Below are 15800 nucleotides of genomic sequence, written 5' to 3' on the forward strand. Positions count from 1 at the left end.
TGTAGCTTGTTGGGAGCCGTGTAAAGCCATGTCCTGATCACTCTCTGCTGAGGCTTGTAATAGGGATAAAACACGTGGGCCTCTTTGTCCTGCCCACCTGTTCTGCTGCTAGGCTCCTGCACCCAATATAAGGAGGAGGGATTTGGGGAATAAAGAGAGAGATCTTCCTGCCTTGATGAAGCTGCATGGCGTCTCTGTTCGTGCTCCAGGGTAAGAAGGCTGAGTGCCAGAGGACAGTGGGCCCTCTCCTCTTGCAGCTTGGACTGGTTGGGGTATGTTTTTCCCCATCCCCCCTCCTAGTAGAGAGGGACCAGGGATGAAGGACCCCGACAGTAGCTCAAGATTGGCACTCTACCACAGCTCTGTTTCTGACTTTTTGCTAGTTAATTAGAAATAATAATATTAGATCTGTCTATCTGGCTGGCTCTGAACCGCAATCCTCAGATCTCTGCCGCCTGATTAACTAGGATTACAGGTGTGTGCTACCAATACCCAGCTCCTGATTGCTTTCATCCATTAACAACGCCACACACATCTCTGAATACTTGGCCCAAATAGTTCCTTGGAGAATCTTTACTACAATAATTTATAGGGAGAGAAGAACAATAAGTCAGTATACATATATCTACCTATATATCTATATCTGTATCTATTTTTTTTGCCAGTCCTAGGACTTGAATTCAGGGCCTGGGCACTGTCCTTGGACACTTTTTGCTCAGGCTAGCACTCTGCCACTTGAGCCACAGTGCCACTTCTGGCTTTTTCGGTGTATGTGGTACTGAAGAATTGAACCCAGGGCATCATGCATGGCAAGCACTCTACCACTAGACCACACTCCCAGCCAAGTCAGTATAATGAAAAGCTAGGTGTAGTGGTACAGACCTGTCACTTCAGCTATGTAGGGAGCTGAGATCCAGAGGACTGCAGTTACAGGCCACTCAGAAAGGAAAGTCTAGGAGAGTCTATCTCAGCAGAAGAAGCTGGAAACAATGGCACACACCTGTCATCCCAACTATGACTGAAAGTATGTGACAGGCTGATGACAGTCCAGGTAGAGTCTAGAGAAAAAATAAATCAAGACCTTATCTCAAAATAACCAGTGCAAAAAATGATCTGGAGGCATGGCTCAACGATTGATGCAAAAAATGATCTGGAGGCATGGCTCAACGATTGAGTGCCTCTCTACAACTATGAAGCCTTGCGATCCAGCACAGTACTGCTAAATTAAATGAGCAACCTCCCCACCAAAAGGCATTAACAGGAAGTTCTCCCCTGGATGCAGGTAGAATTTCTACTTTCCAATTCTTAGTTTTCTACATTTATTTTCTGGACTTTTTATGAACCATGAAAAAAAGTAGTTGACAAATCATGTAAAACCATGAACACCAATTTAAAAGTAGCACTACAGATAGAAAGTCACAGGTAAAAGAGGTCCCAACCAATTTATGACCAATAAATATCAAACCTTAAAGACCCAGCAGGAGGTGAAATCTTTCTGCAGCTCAGTGAAATTACAAATAGATTAAATGACAGCTGAAGACATTATTTGGCTTAGGTATATAGAAAATTCCTCAGTGCTGGGCACAGTGGCTCACACCTGTAATCCTAGCTACTCAGGAGGCTGAGATCTGATGATCAAGGTTCAAAGCCAGCCTGGGCACAAAAGGACCTGAGACTCTGATCTCCAGTTAACCTCTAGAAAACAGGAAGTGGGACTTGGCTCAATGGTAGGGTGGTAGCTTTGAGCTGAAGAGCCCAGGGACAGTGCCCAGCAGAGTTCAAGCCCTACAACCAACAAAGAGGGGGGGGAGAGGGAGAGGGAGAGGGAGAGGGAGAGAAAGAAAGAGAGAAAGAAAGAAAAAGAAAGAAAGAAAGAAAGAAAGAAAAAGAAAGAAAGAAAGAAAGAAAATTTCCTCACTGCTGGGCACAGTGGCTCACACCTGTAATCCTAGCTACTCAGGAGGTTGAGTCTTAAGATTGTGGTTCAAACCCAGCCTAGGTGCTAAAGTCTGTTATCTTGAATTAACTACTAGAACACTGGAAGTGGTGCTATGGCTCAAAGGGTAGGGCAGTAGCCTTGAGCTGAAGAGCTCAGGGACAGCATCCAAGCCCAGAGTTTAAGCCCCACAACTGACAAAAAAAAAAAAAAAATCTCCAGGGTTTGGGGGTATCTGCCCAACCATCCTCATTCAGCACCTCAAAAATGGCCCTTGCCGTAATAAAATGCCCCAAGAGCTGGAAATTATGACTTCCATCCAAGAGATGAGAGGTAAGGGACAGCCGGGCCACTCTGCAATTTGGGTGGCTGTTTTGCAATCCTGGCAAATCAAAGGCTTTGTTATGACTTTTTGTGAGATGCTTATTAAAAGAGGTGTCCTAAATATCCTGTAGAATCCTGGCTCGAGCAACCACTGGCTATGTGTCCCTACCCATAGGTCTCTTCTCCATGAAGTTGACCTCACAGAGTTCTGGAGATGCCATAAGGCCCACAGTCTGTACAGGGGCTGTCCCACTGTAAGTACTTAAGAAACCGGAAGCTTTAATGACAGGCTTTAATCTAGCAATTAACTAGTTACAATGGTCTTCCATTATTCCAGGAACAGTGATGAACAGGCAAGAACCAGAAGTTCCTCTTGATACTGGACACAGGTTACTTCTCAGCTACACCTGTCACTTCCAAGGTAGTCAGACAGTCTGACTTCTAGTTGCTTCCTGCAACACACACTTGTGCATCCATTCCCCCACACAACCCAAGCTTGTCTCTATGTCTGTCAACTATCTAGGGACCAAAAACTCTTATCAGTGAATGAGAAGTTGGTGACATAAGACCAAAGGATATTAGGCAAGATCCTTAAAGAGGAAAATTATGGTTGCCAGATATGGAATTAGGCACATAAGCTTGGGAATCTTCCCCCATATTCCTCATATGAGATGACTGGTTATCACATTCCTGAAAGGCTCATCATCCCCTTCATTTTACCCATCTCTGAACCTCCCCAAACTCAACACAGATTCCTCCAAACGTGTGCCATTCCTTGGTAGGCACCCATCTTTGATGGCCCGTACCAAAGCAAGAACTCAACAACAAACCCCAGGCCATTCCTAGGCTCACTTCTCTCTAGTATATTTTATCACATAAAACTTTCAAATTATATTCATTTTGGGTTGTAAAAGTGACATTGTTATTCTTTATATTTAAGTTGAATAGAAATAGATAAAGCATTACTTCCAGCCCACCTACTCATTCTCTACTCATTTGTAATTTTTATGTAATGGAGGACAATAAAAGAAAACAAAGAAACTGTAAAAGTCTCCTTATAATTGTGAACTCAAGAGATAACTACTGTAAAGAATTTGATTTCCTATTTTATTACACATAATGTGTATCTATATATGTATATAGATACACACACATGTGTATATACATATATGTACATATATATCCTAGTATGTATATAACCGTGATACTACCAAAAACAAATCAATGAAGGCCATTAATTTTCCTACATTTATGTTGCATCTAGGTTACATAAAATAACGTCAGCCAGTCACTGGTGACTCACACCTGTAATCCTAGTCAAAGAGCACAGCTTGAAGCCCTTTTAGGAAGAAAAGTTCCTGAGACCTTTATTTTCAATTAAAAAAACAAAAACAAAACAAAACTGAGACGGAGCTGTGGCTCGAATGGTAAAGTGCTAGCTTTGAGCTGAAAAAACTCAGGGACAAATGGGATCATTTTGTTGATTTCTCATTCTGTTTGTTTATTGTTGGTATACAGAAAGGCTACTGACTTTTGAAGGTTGATTTTGTATCCTGCCACTTTTAGCTTAATTTTAATTGTTCTTAAATTTATGCACCAGAGATTGCATATAGCTTTTTTTCTTGAATACTTATTTGTAGAATGTGACATTTGAAATATGACATAAAAACTCAGTTTCATGTTTTAATAAAAAGTTTAAGAAAAGAAAAAACATCAAGGTACAGTGCCTTGGCCCTGAGTTCAAGCCCCAGGAGCAACACACACACACACACACACACACACACACCCAACAAACAAAACCTAACTACTTCTAGATCTAAGGGCCAAAAAAAGAACCACTGAGAGAAATCCTTGTTCAGCCAAACAATTCTCCCTGCAGGGGTGACAACCAAGAGAGGGGATGCGTGGTTTATTGTATCAGCTAAAAAGGGCAGGCCTCCATCACCAGACTGGAACCCCAACTCCGGGCAGGCCTCCATCACCAGACTGGAACCCCAACTCCTGAGAATCTAAGAGCAGCACAGTCACTTTTCTAATAATAATAGTAGCTATTATTATTTACTACTTAAAAAACAAGCAACAGGATCTCAGATACTACATGTGACCTTAAGCTGAGCTCAGTTTATCTAAGATATATATTTATATCTACAATAATACTGGAAAGAAATAATTAAAATACTAGCAGGGGTTGTTATGGAGTAGAAGGACAGACATGTTCTTTTTTTTCCTTTTCTGTATTTTTCCATGATGAACATACGTGTTTATCACGGAAAAGAAAGAGGTTCGTGTCCACACAGAACAAAGGGCTCAGATCACAGCATTCCATGGCTAAGTAGACTTGGCTCAAATGTGCCCAGCAGCTGTGCACAGATGTGCACAGTGAAGCAGGGCTGAGGCTGCAGCTGGACCATGGGGAGCTTGCTTTCCCCACTCTCCACCAGAAGAATACACGCCAGCCTCCCTCAGCGCTTTCAAGCAGTCCAGGAGGGAATTTATAGGCCCAGAGGGATCCAGACATCTGTGATTCAGTCTACTGACCACACTGCATTAACCTTCCTGTCGAGGAACAGAGAGCCATGGAATCGGGCTCCCTCCCCAGTGTCCACAAATGCTGCCTTTGTACGGAAGCCCAAGCTCCCAGCCCATAGGAGTGTAAAGGAGGCAACACAGAACAAGTCCCCCAGTGTCTTACTGCAAGCACCACTCATACTTGTGAATGGGCATTTAATGTCTTTGCGACAGGCTGCCAGCCCAGAACTCCCCAATGTCATGGGCTAACTGCAGTCTCCTAAGGGCCAGAGGAAGGGCTGCTAAGTGCTCCAGTATTGATGAAAGCATCAGGTTAGGACTTTAGGTTTCTTTTACTCTATAATTAAAGGAACCTAATCTTAAAGACATAACTGGATATCCAAAGGCATTAATATAGCTCTGAGTACCAGGAGCTAGGGGAAAGGAAGACAGTAACAGAAAATCAAGCTGCTTCAGCTTCAAATCATTTTCGAAACATTCCAGACAGGGTGAACAGATGCTAGGAGACTTGAAGCACCCTTACTTCTCTTGTTTTGCACTGCACCCCTATTAGAAATGGCACTGAAACCTACACAAGAAGGATGGATGCAAAGCCGGTCCAATGAAAACCCCTTTGGAACTCACATCTCTCAGTCTAGCCAGAGAGGGACCCAATCAGGAGTCAATTGCTGGGATGCTAGGGCAGGAAATAATGCTGCAGAAATTGCAACATATGCCCCAAGGTGAGTTACAGGGAGGTATTTGGGGGTGAGGGAGGGGAGGAGTGATGACATTCTCCATGCTTCCAGGGCATTCTGCAAACATGACAATTCTCTCTGTTCTACTTCTCTAGAGCAATAAAAATTTCCTAAATGGTCAACTATTTCCTGCAGTGTCTCCTGTATGGAACCCTCAAGAACAAAAGAAAGGAAGTAAAACTTACTTGGGGAGCCAAAAGAAAGACTTGGAAGGCATGATATGTGACACAAAGGCCTGCTACCTCACACATACCATCTGAGGGGTATATTTCCATATATGAATTCCTTTCCCCACAAGCAGGTTGTTCAAGGACTGTGTGCATAACCAATATGAATAATTGTTCTATTTCTTTCCTCCTTTTCCCATTGAGATAAGTTTTCATGTATAGCTCAAGCTGGCCTTAAGCTCTTGATTCTCCTGCCTCCTTCCGTGCTGGGATTATAGTTACATAGCACTACACTCGGGTAAATCATTTCTGTCTCAGCAAGGTTATTTCTGTTTCATACATGTAGCCTAGAGCTATCTCTTTACCATGATATCTAAAAAGATAAACATTAAAATGATTTTGCCAAAACAAAAACATGCAGAAATACTGAAGTATTGAAGCCAATTTTCTGTTTTTCTTTCTTTTTTTTTTGGTTGGTCATGGGGCTTGAACTCTGGGCCTGGGTGTTGTCCCTGAGCTCTTCAGCTCAAGGCTATTGCCCTACCTCTTGAACCACCAAGCCACTTATGGTTTTCTAATGGTTAACTAGAGATAACTCTGTTTAGTGCCCAGGCTGGCTTTGAACTGCAATCCTTAGATCTGCCTCCTGAGTAACTAGGATTACAGGCGTGAGCCACCGCCCCTGGCCATGGAAGCCAGTTTTCAAGGAGCACAAACATAAAAAACCTGTGAGTCAGCAAGCTCAGAGAGACACATATAACAAGGAACCAATGGGTTGTCTAGTTACACTAGTTGTCTAGAGTAACTACCTTAGTCATCTAGTTACTCAAGAGGCTGAGATTTGGAGGATCAAAGTTTAAAATCAGTCCTGGCAAGAAAAAAAAGGAAACAAAAATTGGGCTGGAGACATAACTCAAGTGGTAGAGTACCAGCTAAGTAAGCAAGCTCAGTAAGTATGAGGCCCTGAGTTCAAACCTCAGTACCACCAAGAAAAGGAACACAAATATGTTTTTGCTCATACTCAGAATCCTAGACCTGAATGATAATAAATACAAAAGATAATTATAATAATGATAATAATAATACAAGGAGGCAGTAGGGGAAAAGGGTAATGAGGTGTGTATCTGAATATGATTAAAAATCTTATATTGAAACTTGAATGTAAAATAAATATATTTCTCATCAGCTTTCTGCAGAGTCTTCAGTGAAGGCAGGATGGTAAAAACAGAAAAGCAATTGCAGAGGATGCGGTGGGAAGGTGCTTGTAGTCTTAACTACTCTGAAGCTTGAGATCTGGAGGACAGAGGTTTGAGCCTAGCTCAGGCTGAAAAATACACTTAACTCAAAATAACCACCCCAAACAGGCTGCAAGCATGGCTCAAGAGATAGACTAGCAAGAGAGCAGCCCTGAGTTCAAACCCCAGAACTCTGGGTATCTGATAAAGAGTTTTGATTCTCAAGGGCAAAGTCATCTTTGCATGTTTTTTAAAAAATGCAGATATTTAACTATTTTACAGTGTGTTTGTATATTTAAACATACTAATGCTCTTTAATTAATCAAGTGTAATTATTTATTAAACCAAGTGTAATTATTTATTATCCATTGGGTTTACTTGTAGATTTATAGGCATATTCTAATTATTACAAATGAGGGAAACCATGGAGCCGGTTTCTTGGGTCTGCTCACTTAGTATAATTTTTCCAGGTTTTTCCATTTCCTTACGAATGGGGTGATTTCATGCTTTCTGAGGGAAGCATAGAATTCCATGGTGTATATTTACCACATTTTCGTAATCCATTTATCCACTGAGGGGCATTTGGGTTGAATCCATATCTTATTTATGGTAAACAATGCTGCAATGAACATGGTTGTGCTGGTGGCTTTTCTGTACCCTTTGTCTTGTATGTAAGTTTATCTGAATTGGGGAGGGGAAAGGGGAAGCACAGAAACAGTGGGACAAGGGGTGAACCAATTCAGCAGTGATATTCACTAGACATTAGGTTGGAAATGGGGGTGGTGGGAGGGGACAAACTGGGAGAGAATGAAGGAGGGGGTGACATTGAAATGTACTCATTTACCTGACTTATGTAACTGTAGCCCCTCTGTACATCACCTTTACAATAAAATTTACAATTATTTTTAAAACCAGAAAAACCCTACTGAGCTGGGCACGGTAGCTCATGCCTGTAACCTTAGCTACTCAGGAGGCTGTGATCTGAGGACCATGGTTCAAAGCCAGCCCAGGCAATAAAGAACATGAGACACTTATCTCCAATTAACCACTAGAAAAACAGGAAGTGGGGCCAGGTAGCCTTGAGCTGAAGAGCTCAGGGACAACACCCAGACCCAGAGTTTAAGCCCCATCACACACACATACACACACACACACACACACACACACACACACACACACACCCCTCTCTACTGGACAAGGTATGATCCTAGCTACTCAGGAGGCTGGGATCTAGTGATTGAGGCTGAAGCAAACTCAAGTAAGAAAATCCATGAGACTCTGATCTCCAATTAAGCAGTAAAAGTGGCTGGAGTATGCCGGCTTTAAGTAGAAAAATCTGAGTTCTTTCCCACACTTTGAGTTCAAGCTCTAGTAATCACACATAACAATCAGTCTATCAATTAGTCATCCAATGGTAAAGCTAATGCGCCTTTTTTCTTTCCTTCAAGTATCTGGCTGAAGTTGTTTCTCGAGGTGTACTTTGCTGCCCCCGGTTCTACTCCCCACCAGCGCCTACCATGTGCTGGCTTCCTCAGGAGCATTTAAAATAAAAAACCTGCCAGAGTGCATGCGAGTAGGGCACAGAAATACAATTATAAGAAAAATGCCAAGAAGTAGTTCTGAGCCCACCTGATCCCTGATTGTCACTTGAAGCCATTTTTCTTCCTTCACTCTTCCATCTTCTATTGAAACAGACATTGATTCAAGTCAGCTTGGAACCAGCAAACATTCTGGACAGGACAGGGGAGCTCTCTGCTTCCCAAGTATGAAGCCATTGTGCCTTTCTTACCTGCAGCGTTTGGCTAAAGCGCTTTAACGGCGTGGCTTTCACAGGTGGGATGAGGTTTGCTAGCGATGTGACTCTGGAAAGGGGTTTAACCCGCTTATTACTAGGTTCCTGTAGGGTTAAAAAGAGAGAGAGAGGGAAAATGTCAAGGTTAATTTCTAAACGGGAGTAATTCTATCGTCTCACTGCATCAGCTGCTGGCTGGACACCCATTTAAAGGATGTAAACAGGGTCCTGTCTCACTCCAACTCCGTGGACAGGACCTGGCTTAAGAGCAGAGAGGAAAACTGACAGATGTGAACGAGGTGGGGCGGGGGAGAGAGGGCAGTTCGATCAGGACAGAAGCAGCTCCAGGATCTACCAGCCTTTAATTCAGAAGCTTCCACTTCAATCATTCTGCCCACCCCAGTAGAGAAAAGTGACCTCTGATTTCCTCTGTAACAACGCTGCCAGACACTGACGCGTCTTCCACTTCTTCTGGATTCATCCTTTTCAAAACCTTACCCCACCTTGTCTGGAGCCTCTTTTCTTTTATGCAATGGCTTTTCTATAGCACAAAGATGATTTTTTAAGCCAATAAATTAAAATTTTATTCTTCAAAAAGAGATTTCTGGGATCTTAAGAAAGTATCTTAGTATCTACAGTGCATTTCAAATGTACATATTAATATCCACAAATTAAAAAAAAAAAAACTCTGAGAGCAAAAGAAACCAGACAGGAGGGGAAAAAAATCAGTGGTTTCGACACTATTTATAGCTACTAGTTTTGTTAATCACCTCTGCAGAAAGTATGTTTGTACATCTGAAATTGGCTGATGGGTGAGAGGAAGCCTATTTGTTCCAATGACTGCAGACAAAAATTACATAAATAAAAACAACAGGCTAAAAGAGAGAGATGACAGAGACAACAGTTTACAAAAGACAAAGAGAACAGTTACCCTTGTCTTCCTAAGCTCCATCTGACCTGTTGTAGCTGCTGGGTGGCACATGAAAACGCCAAATTTGGATGGAAAAAGCCAAAGCAGACAATTGTGGCAAACCTCAAACATTTCCTGATGAAGGACCTAGATGCTCATCTTTCCTTCTCAGCCATTACTCTCAAGTTCTGTTGAGTGAACACTCAAGTTCCAGTTCTTCAGGCCAGCCCTGCAGAGCATCTGCAACATAGCAGGTGCTTGGTGACTCTGGACTTCTACCAGGATGTTTTCATGTCATCATAGTATGCCCTTGCCAGTCTCAGAAATTAGAAGTCAACTCTGAAATAGACTGGCCCCAAAGTTCGCTGGTATTGAGATAAAATAAATTTAAACTCACGTAAAAAGAAGTACAAAAAAATCCACAATATGTCTAAGAGTCACTTCATGATCACTCAAAATGGTCGATCACTTTTCTAAAACAAGAAACTGACTCCAGACTGCAGCACAGCCCTCTGGATCCCGTGCTAAGCTGAAACAGATAGAGAAAACTCTCAGAATGCTCGGAAGGCTCCATTCCAAAATGCAAAGAAGTCTCTCAGCGTGGTTGGTTGAATTACATACAGATAGAAGTGCTGAAAAGAAAGCTCCAGTAAGTCCTTCTGCTGTGCCGTCCTTCAGGATGTTCTGTCCTGAGCCTCTGCACCCACAGAGGATTTGGAAGAAGAAAAAAAAAATCACGTCACAGCTGCACCATTGGCATATTGAATCCTCACGTGTGCATGCGCACGCACAGCCTCTCAGGCATCTCCTGAATTGCTCCAAATGGCTCCTGTTTAGGTTGTGATAGCTCTACCTTTGGTAGCATAAACTAGGCTGCAGCAAGTGACTCCCTGCGGGTGGAAACAGGACTTGGTCTCAGATAATCCCATATGGAGTTCAGAGCCTAGAGATTCTGAGCCTCATTTTAATGGCTGCAGAGGCATACATTTCTCTATCTGTACGGGGAGGTTGAAGGGCAAACAGCAGCTGAGTTCCCTTGCTTAAAGGGCGGGGGGGGGGGGTGGGGGGGGTAGGGAACGCTGGGCACTTGGCAGGCTGCAGGCTGAGCCTGCTCCCCTCCACTTGCTGTGTCATCTGTTCTAAGGTTCTGCTGAGTCTGCGACCCATTTTACATGACCTAGTGGGAGAAGCATTAGCCCCCACAGCTCTAAGACATAGGTTCAATACAAATGCCAGCTCTTCTGTAGGTGAAGCATGGGGGCTACTTGAGATCCCCTGGAAATTGTTTGCCAAAGGCATTGCCCACGTGCCCGTGACGCACAGTCGAGTCAGAAGCCACTGCCATGGGATTCAGCATGCTAGGATCCAGCAGTGCAGCCAGGTGTTTTGGTTCAAAACCAGACCTCTTCCAGGTCAGTGGACCGAGAGGAGTGGGGCAGGGAAACATCTGTGCCCATTCAACACAAGGAGAATGAATTATGGTCTCCTCCTTGAGGGCTTTGGTGAGAATAGGAGATTAAAGAACTATTCCTTGTCTAATTAGATTTTTCTTTTCCATTTACTCAGTTTGGCTCCAGCTACATTTTACTGTTATCTAAAGAGAGCCCTCAGGGAAAATGTTTCCAAATTCTAGCCAAATAGCTCTACTGAGACTAGCAAAGGCAATACTACTGGTGCTTTCAGGCTTTGCAGAGAAATGGTAGAATGCAATTTGCGGAGGGTTCCTAGCCCAAAACCTCAAACTGCCTCAAGCTGGGCAAGGTCAATGCTAAACCCAGGAAAAACAGCACCCTGTTTTGAGTATACACAATATCTCAGACACATGAACTTAAAAGAAGGCATGCAGAAGAATCTCTAAAGAACTTACAAAGAGGCAGAAAAGGCAATGAGCATTCCACGTGAACAAAATTGTCTCAATAACAATATATTGCTTCATGTTTTCTAAGCTTCATAACTTTTTTTTTTGGTTTCTTGTCTTATTGCACTAGCTAGGAACCCCTGCATGCATATTGATAATTACAAGCCAAGACAGTAAGTACACCAGTCGAATTCCTGATTCTAAAGCAATTTAATCTTTGTCTTGCCAAGAGTAGGGGGTGAATCACCCTTTACCAAGTATCAAGTACCCTTTCACACCAAGTTTGCTGTGAATTCACAATGACTTCTATTGACTGTTTTATCTGTTTTTCCTTCACCTACCTTTTAGGAGGACAGAGAAAGGATGGAGGAGGAGAAGGAGATGGAAGAGGAGGAGGAGGGGGGGGAGGGAGAAAGAAAAGGAAAGATGAAGAGATGGAGAGAAGGAAAAGAGAATAAAGAAAGGCAGCATAGAGGTTTTTTCAACCGAAGATGTGATTTCACAGTTTAAATTATCTCTTATGCTAAGTTATAAACAAATGTACCTTTATTCTTAATACAAGTTTTTTGTGTGGGGCTTGAATGCTGGGCCTGTCCCTGAACATTTTCTCATGGCTAGTGCTCTACCATTTGAACCACAGACCCATTTTCAGCTTTTTGGTGATTAATTGGAGATAAAAATCTCACAGACTTTTTTCCTGGATCAGCCTCAGACAGAGACCCTCAGATCTCGGCCTACTGAATAGCTAGCTTTACAGACGTGAGTCACCAGTGCTTGGTAAATTTTTAATGTAACTTTTTAAAAAAGTAAATCAATTTTTATATTCCCTCACTGGGGAATATAATAATCCTGTATATATCTAATCCTGTATAGTATAAGAAAATGACTACCACATCAATATAATCTCCAAAAACAGGGCCATAGTCCAGTACTGGTGGCTCATAGCTACTCAGGAGAGGCTAAGATCTGAGGATTATGGTCTAAAGCCACTAAACCACAAAAAAGAAAGAAAGAAGGAAGGAAAGAAAGAAAAAAAGAGAAAAAAAGAAAGAAAGGAAAGAAGGAAGGAAAGAAAGAACAAACAAACAAATAAATGAATAAATAAATAAATGAAGTTGTGGCTCAAGTGGTAGTGCTTCTAGCCTTGAACAAAAGTTGTCAGGGACAATGTTCAGCCCCAGGACCAGCACCAAAAAGTAAAACACAAATGGGCTATTAAAATAGAAGCGAGGACTAGGAATTTGGCCTAGTGGTAGAGTGCTCGCCTAGTGGAAAACGGGGGGTCGATTTCGTGGAACTATATACATAGAAAAGGCTGAATGTGGTGATGTGGTGCTGTGGCTCAAGTGGTAGAGCTTTAGCCTTAAGAAAATCCAAGGACAGTGTCCAGGCCCTGAGTTCAAGCCCCAGGACTGGCAAAAATAAATAAATAAAAGTGACATACAAGAATCTATCACCCATCTTCCTCTACTCCATTTCTGTATCCAGAGTGCAGTTAGAAGCAGTGCAAAGATGATACACATATCATCAGCATCAGCTCCTCTGAGAGTCTATTTTCGCTGAGTCTCAAACAGCTGAGAAGGCCTTTCTAGCCTGTGGAAATAGCAGGGAGACACGTGGTAACCCTCTACATGGCTTTCATCAGCCTCACGTTAAACACTTCACGGTGACTGAGAAATGATAAGAATGCACTAATACTCCTCACAGGAACTTGTTTCAGTGTTTGACATTATTCCTCCAACATTCCTACAAGTTAACTGTTAGATCCCCACTTTAAAAAAGGAAAACTGAAGGTTGGAGTAATCCACTTGCTTCAAGTCATTTTGCTGAAAATACACACAAGAAACTGAATGATCATGATTTAAATCCATGCAGGCTGATTCCAAAGTTCAGTACGTCTACCACAGCTGACTTTTCCTGTAAGGGGATAAGCAATAACTGTTGTAGTCTTTGTGGGTCATTCAGCCTCTGCTCTTTTTCTTGAAGTGCACTGGGGTTTGAATACAAGGCCCTATGCTTCCTAGGCAGATACTCTATCATTTGAGCCACCACCTCTAGCTCTGTTTTGTTTCAGTTGTTTTTCAGGTAGGATTTTCACAGTTTTGCACAGACAACCTGAATCACACTCTTCCCATCTAAAGCCTTCTGCTAGTTTTTGTGCCTGGGTTGGCCTCAAACCATAATCTTTCCCTTCTCTACCTCTTACATAGTTAGGATTAAGAGGCACAAGCCACTAACACCTGGCCTCTTCTTTTTCAACTACTAAATCTATATAAAAAGTATTCATATGGGGCCGGGAGTTTGGCCTAGTGGTAGCGTGCTTGCCTAGCATGCACAAAGACCTGGGTTTGATTCCTCAGTACCACATACATAGAAAAAAAAAAGCTGGAAATGGTGCTGAGGCTCAAGTGGTAGAGCTCTGGCCTTGAGAAAGTCCAAGGACAGTGCTCAGGCCCTAAGCTCAAGCCCAGGGCTGGCAAAAAAAAAAAAAAAAAGTATTCATAGAAAGTTCACCATAGTTAGTCTACTTAGTCAGGTCACATCACCTGCCAGTGGTGCTCAGTTTCAGCTCAGCTTTTACTGTGCCATATTTCATGAAACTGCTCTCTCAAATGGCATTCTGAGTCATTTGCAAGCCCCACTGATGATATAAGATTGATTTTTTTCAACTTCCCCTGGAATGCAGATGATATATATGACTCTACACTATCCTACTGCATTGTATTCTTTTTGCTTTCTAAACAGATCACTCTAAACTTAATATCAATTTTCTCTGATCATTAATATGTATGAATAAAAAGAAATAAAACAGATAGTGATGATTGTGGGATTTACTTTGAAATGAAGGTAAGGTAGGTAAAAATGGAGATATCAGAATTGGTTAGGGGTGGATTATTGTCAAAACTGGGCTCTGGGCAAAGGAGACTCAATCAGCAATCCTGCTTCGGACACAAGTAAAAATCTTCACAATTAAAAAGGTTTTTTAATGACCAGAAAACTGTTTTACAAGTCTATCAATAAATGCTAGAATGGGAAAGCCAAGTGTTACCTGAGCTTTCTGCATCAGTTGTTAATTGTGGGCCTAAAAGGGAGGAGACTAAAGAGGCATGTACCTTTCAGAACAGAAGAAACCTAGTCAAAGGAAAAAAAAAAATCCCCCATTGATTCAGTAATTCTCATGCATTAAGGACTAGAATATAGAAAGTGCACACAGCTGAGAAACTGAAAAGTGAAAGAGCCACTGCACTGCATTAAATGTCAAGGATGGCAAGTCCCCTGGAGAAGCACCAGCCCAGCAACTAGACTCCATGAATTCTTCCTACTCTATTAATATGACTTGTTTGTTTGTTGCTTTCCTTAGGAATCCACCACCAGACTCTATAACATAAAACAAACCAGTAGAGGTCAACTCTGATGTATTTGTGAAAACCAGAGGGAAAAACAATGTAGGCTCTTTAAGATCAGACTGTCCAAGGACAGGAGTTCTGTTTGTTTTACTTGGTGAGCATGTTTTCCTCCTAATCGGTGCTTTTCTTCTAGTTCTATGGAATCACTGTCTTCTTCCTAGAAGGAGGCTGAGACCCACCACCCCTGCCTGATCCTCACCTCCATCCAACAATGCTCTGGGAAGCTGCAATAGCCTTGACTCTACGGAAGTGGCTCAGCTTGCTTTACTGCTGCTCACCAGGATTCTCAGTACTCAAAACTTCCAGGTCACTACTGTGTCTCATATTCTTCCTTCCTTTCACACCTTCCACTGCCTACCCCCATCACCACTGAGGAGTACTTGTACCCCTGACTCTCCTTCCTTCCTGGCTCTAATCTGCTTCAAATAGGCTCCCTCTGTGGGGGTGGGGGGGCCATTTGGGTGTTTATATACCATACAAAATTATCAATAAAGGCAGATGGACGGTGGGCATTATAGATCTGTCTTGTCATGTACCAAATGATTTTGCGGGCTTATATATCTATCTAATCTATTTATTTTAGAGATAGCTCTCATGTTGTGTGCTCTAAGGCAAATTCTTCACTTTCCGTGACATGGGGAGCTAGAGCAGTGAAAATAATTGTGTGGTAAAAGCTGCACTTGACTGGAATCTTAATCTGTGGTAGGCACTGAGCTAAGAGCTTTGCATACATCTGTTCATGTCATCTTTAGAACATTCCTCCCCATTTTACAGGTGAGTAGGAGCTTCTGGTGGCATATGTCAAGTGGCTGAGACAACATACGACACATTTACTGGATTACACACATCTGCTGTGCCACTCTGACCACCAGACAATGACCATGAGCACATGGCACAGTGCCGTG

At 42.4% G+C, this 15800-nt stretch overlaps 1 protein-coding gene across 5 annotated transcripts in view; it reads right to left on the minus strand.

Moving 5' to 3' along the window:
• Arhgef3 (Rho guanine nucleotide exchange factor 3) overlaps positions 1-15800 on the minus strand; it is a 289317-nt gene that overhangs the window by 30863 nt on the left and 242654 nt on the right. For 4 of the 5 annotated variants that reach the window (XM_090320712.1, XM_090320709.1, XM_090320710.1 and 1 more), the window contains one exon: positions 8718-8825. In XM_090320712.1, the coding sequence (XP_090176838.1) occupies positions 8718-8825 (108 nt within the window). Of the gene's footprint in view, positions 1-8717; positions 8826-9651; positions 9841-15800 lie in introns of those variants that run through there. The other variant, XM_090320727.1, reaches the window with a different exon arrangement.

This window comes from Megascapheus bottae, chromosome 2 (genome assembly GCF_031878675.1).
Source record: "Megascapheus bottae isolate mThoBot1 chromosome 2, mThoBot2.hap1, whole genome shotgun sequence".
NCBI classification, from domain to species: domain Eukaryota; kingdom Metazoa; phylum Chordata; class Mammalia; order Rodentia; family Geomyidae; genus Megascapheus; species Megascapheus bottae.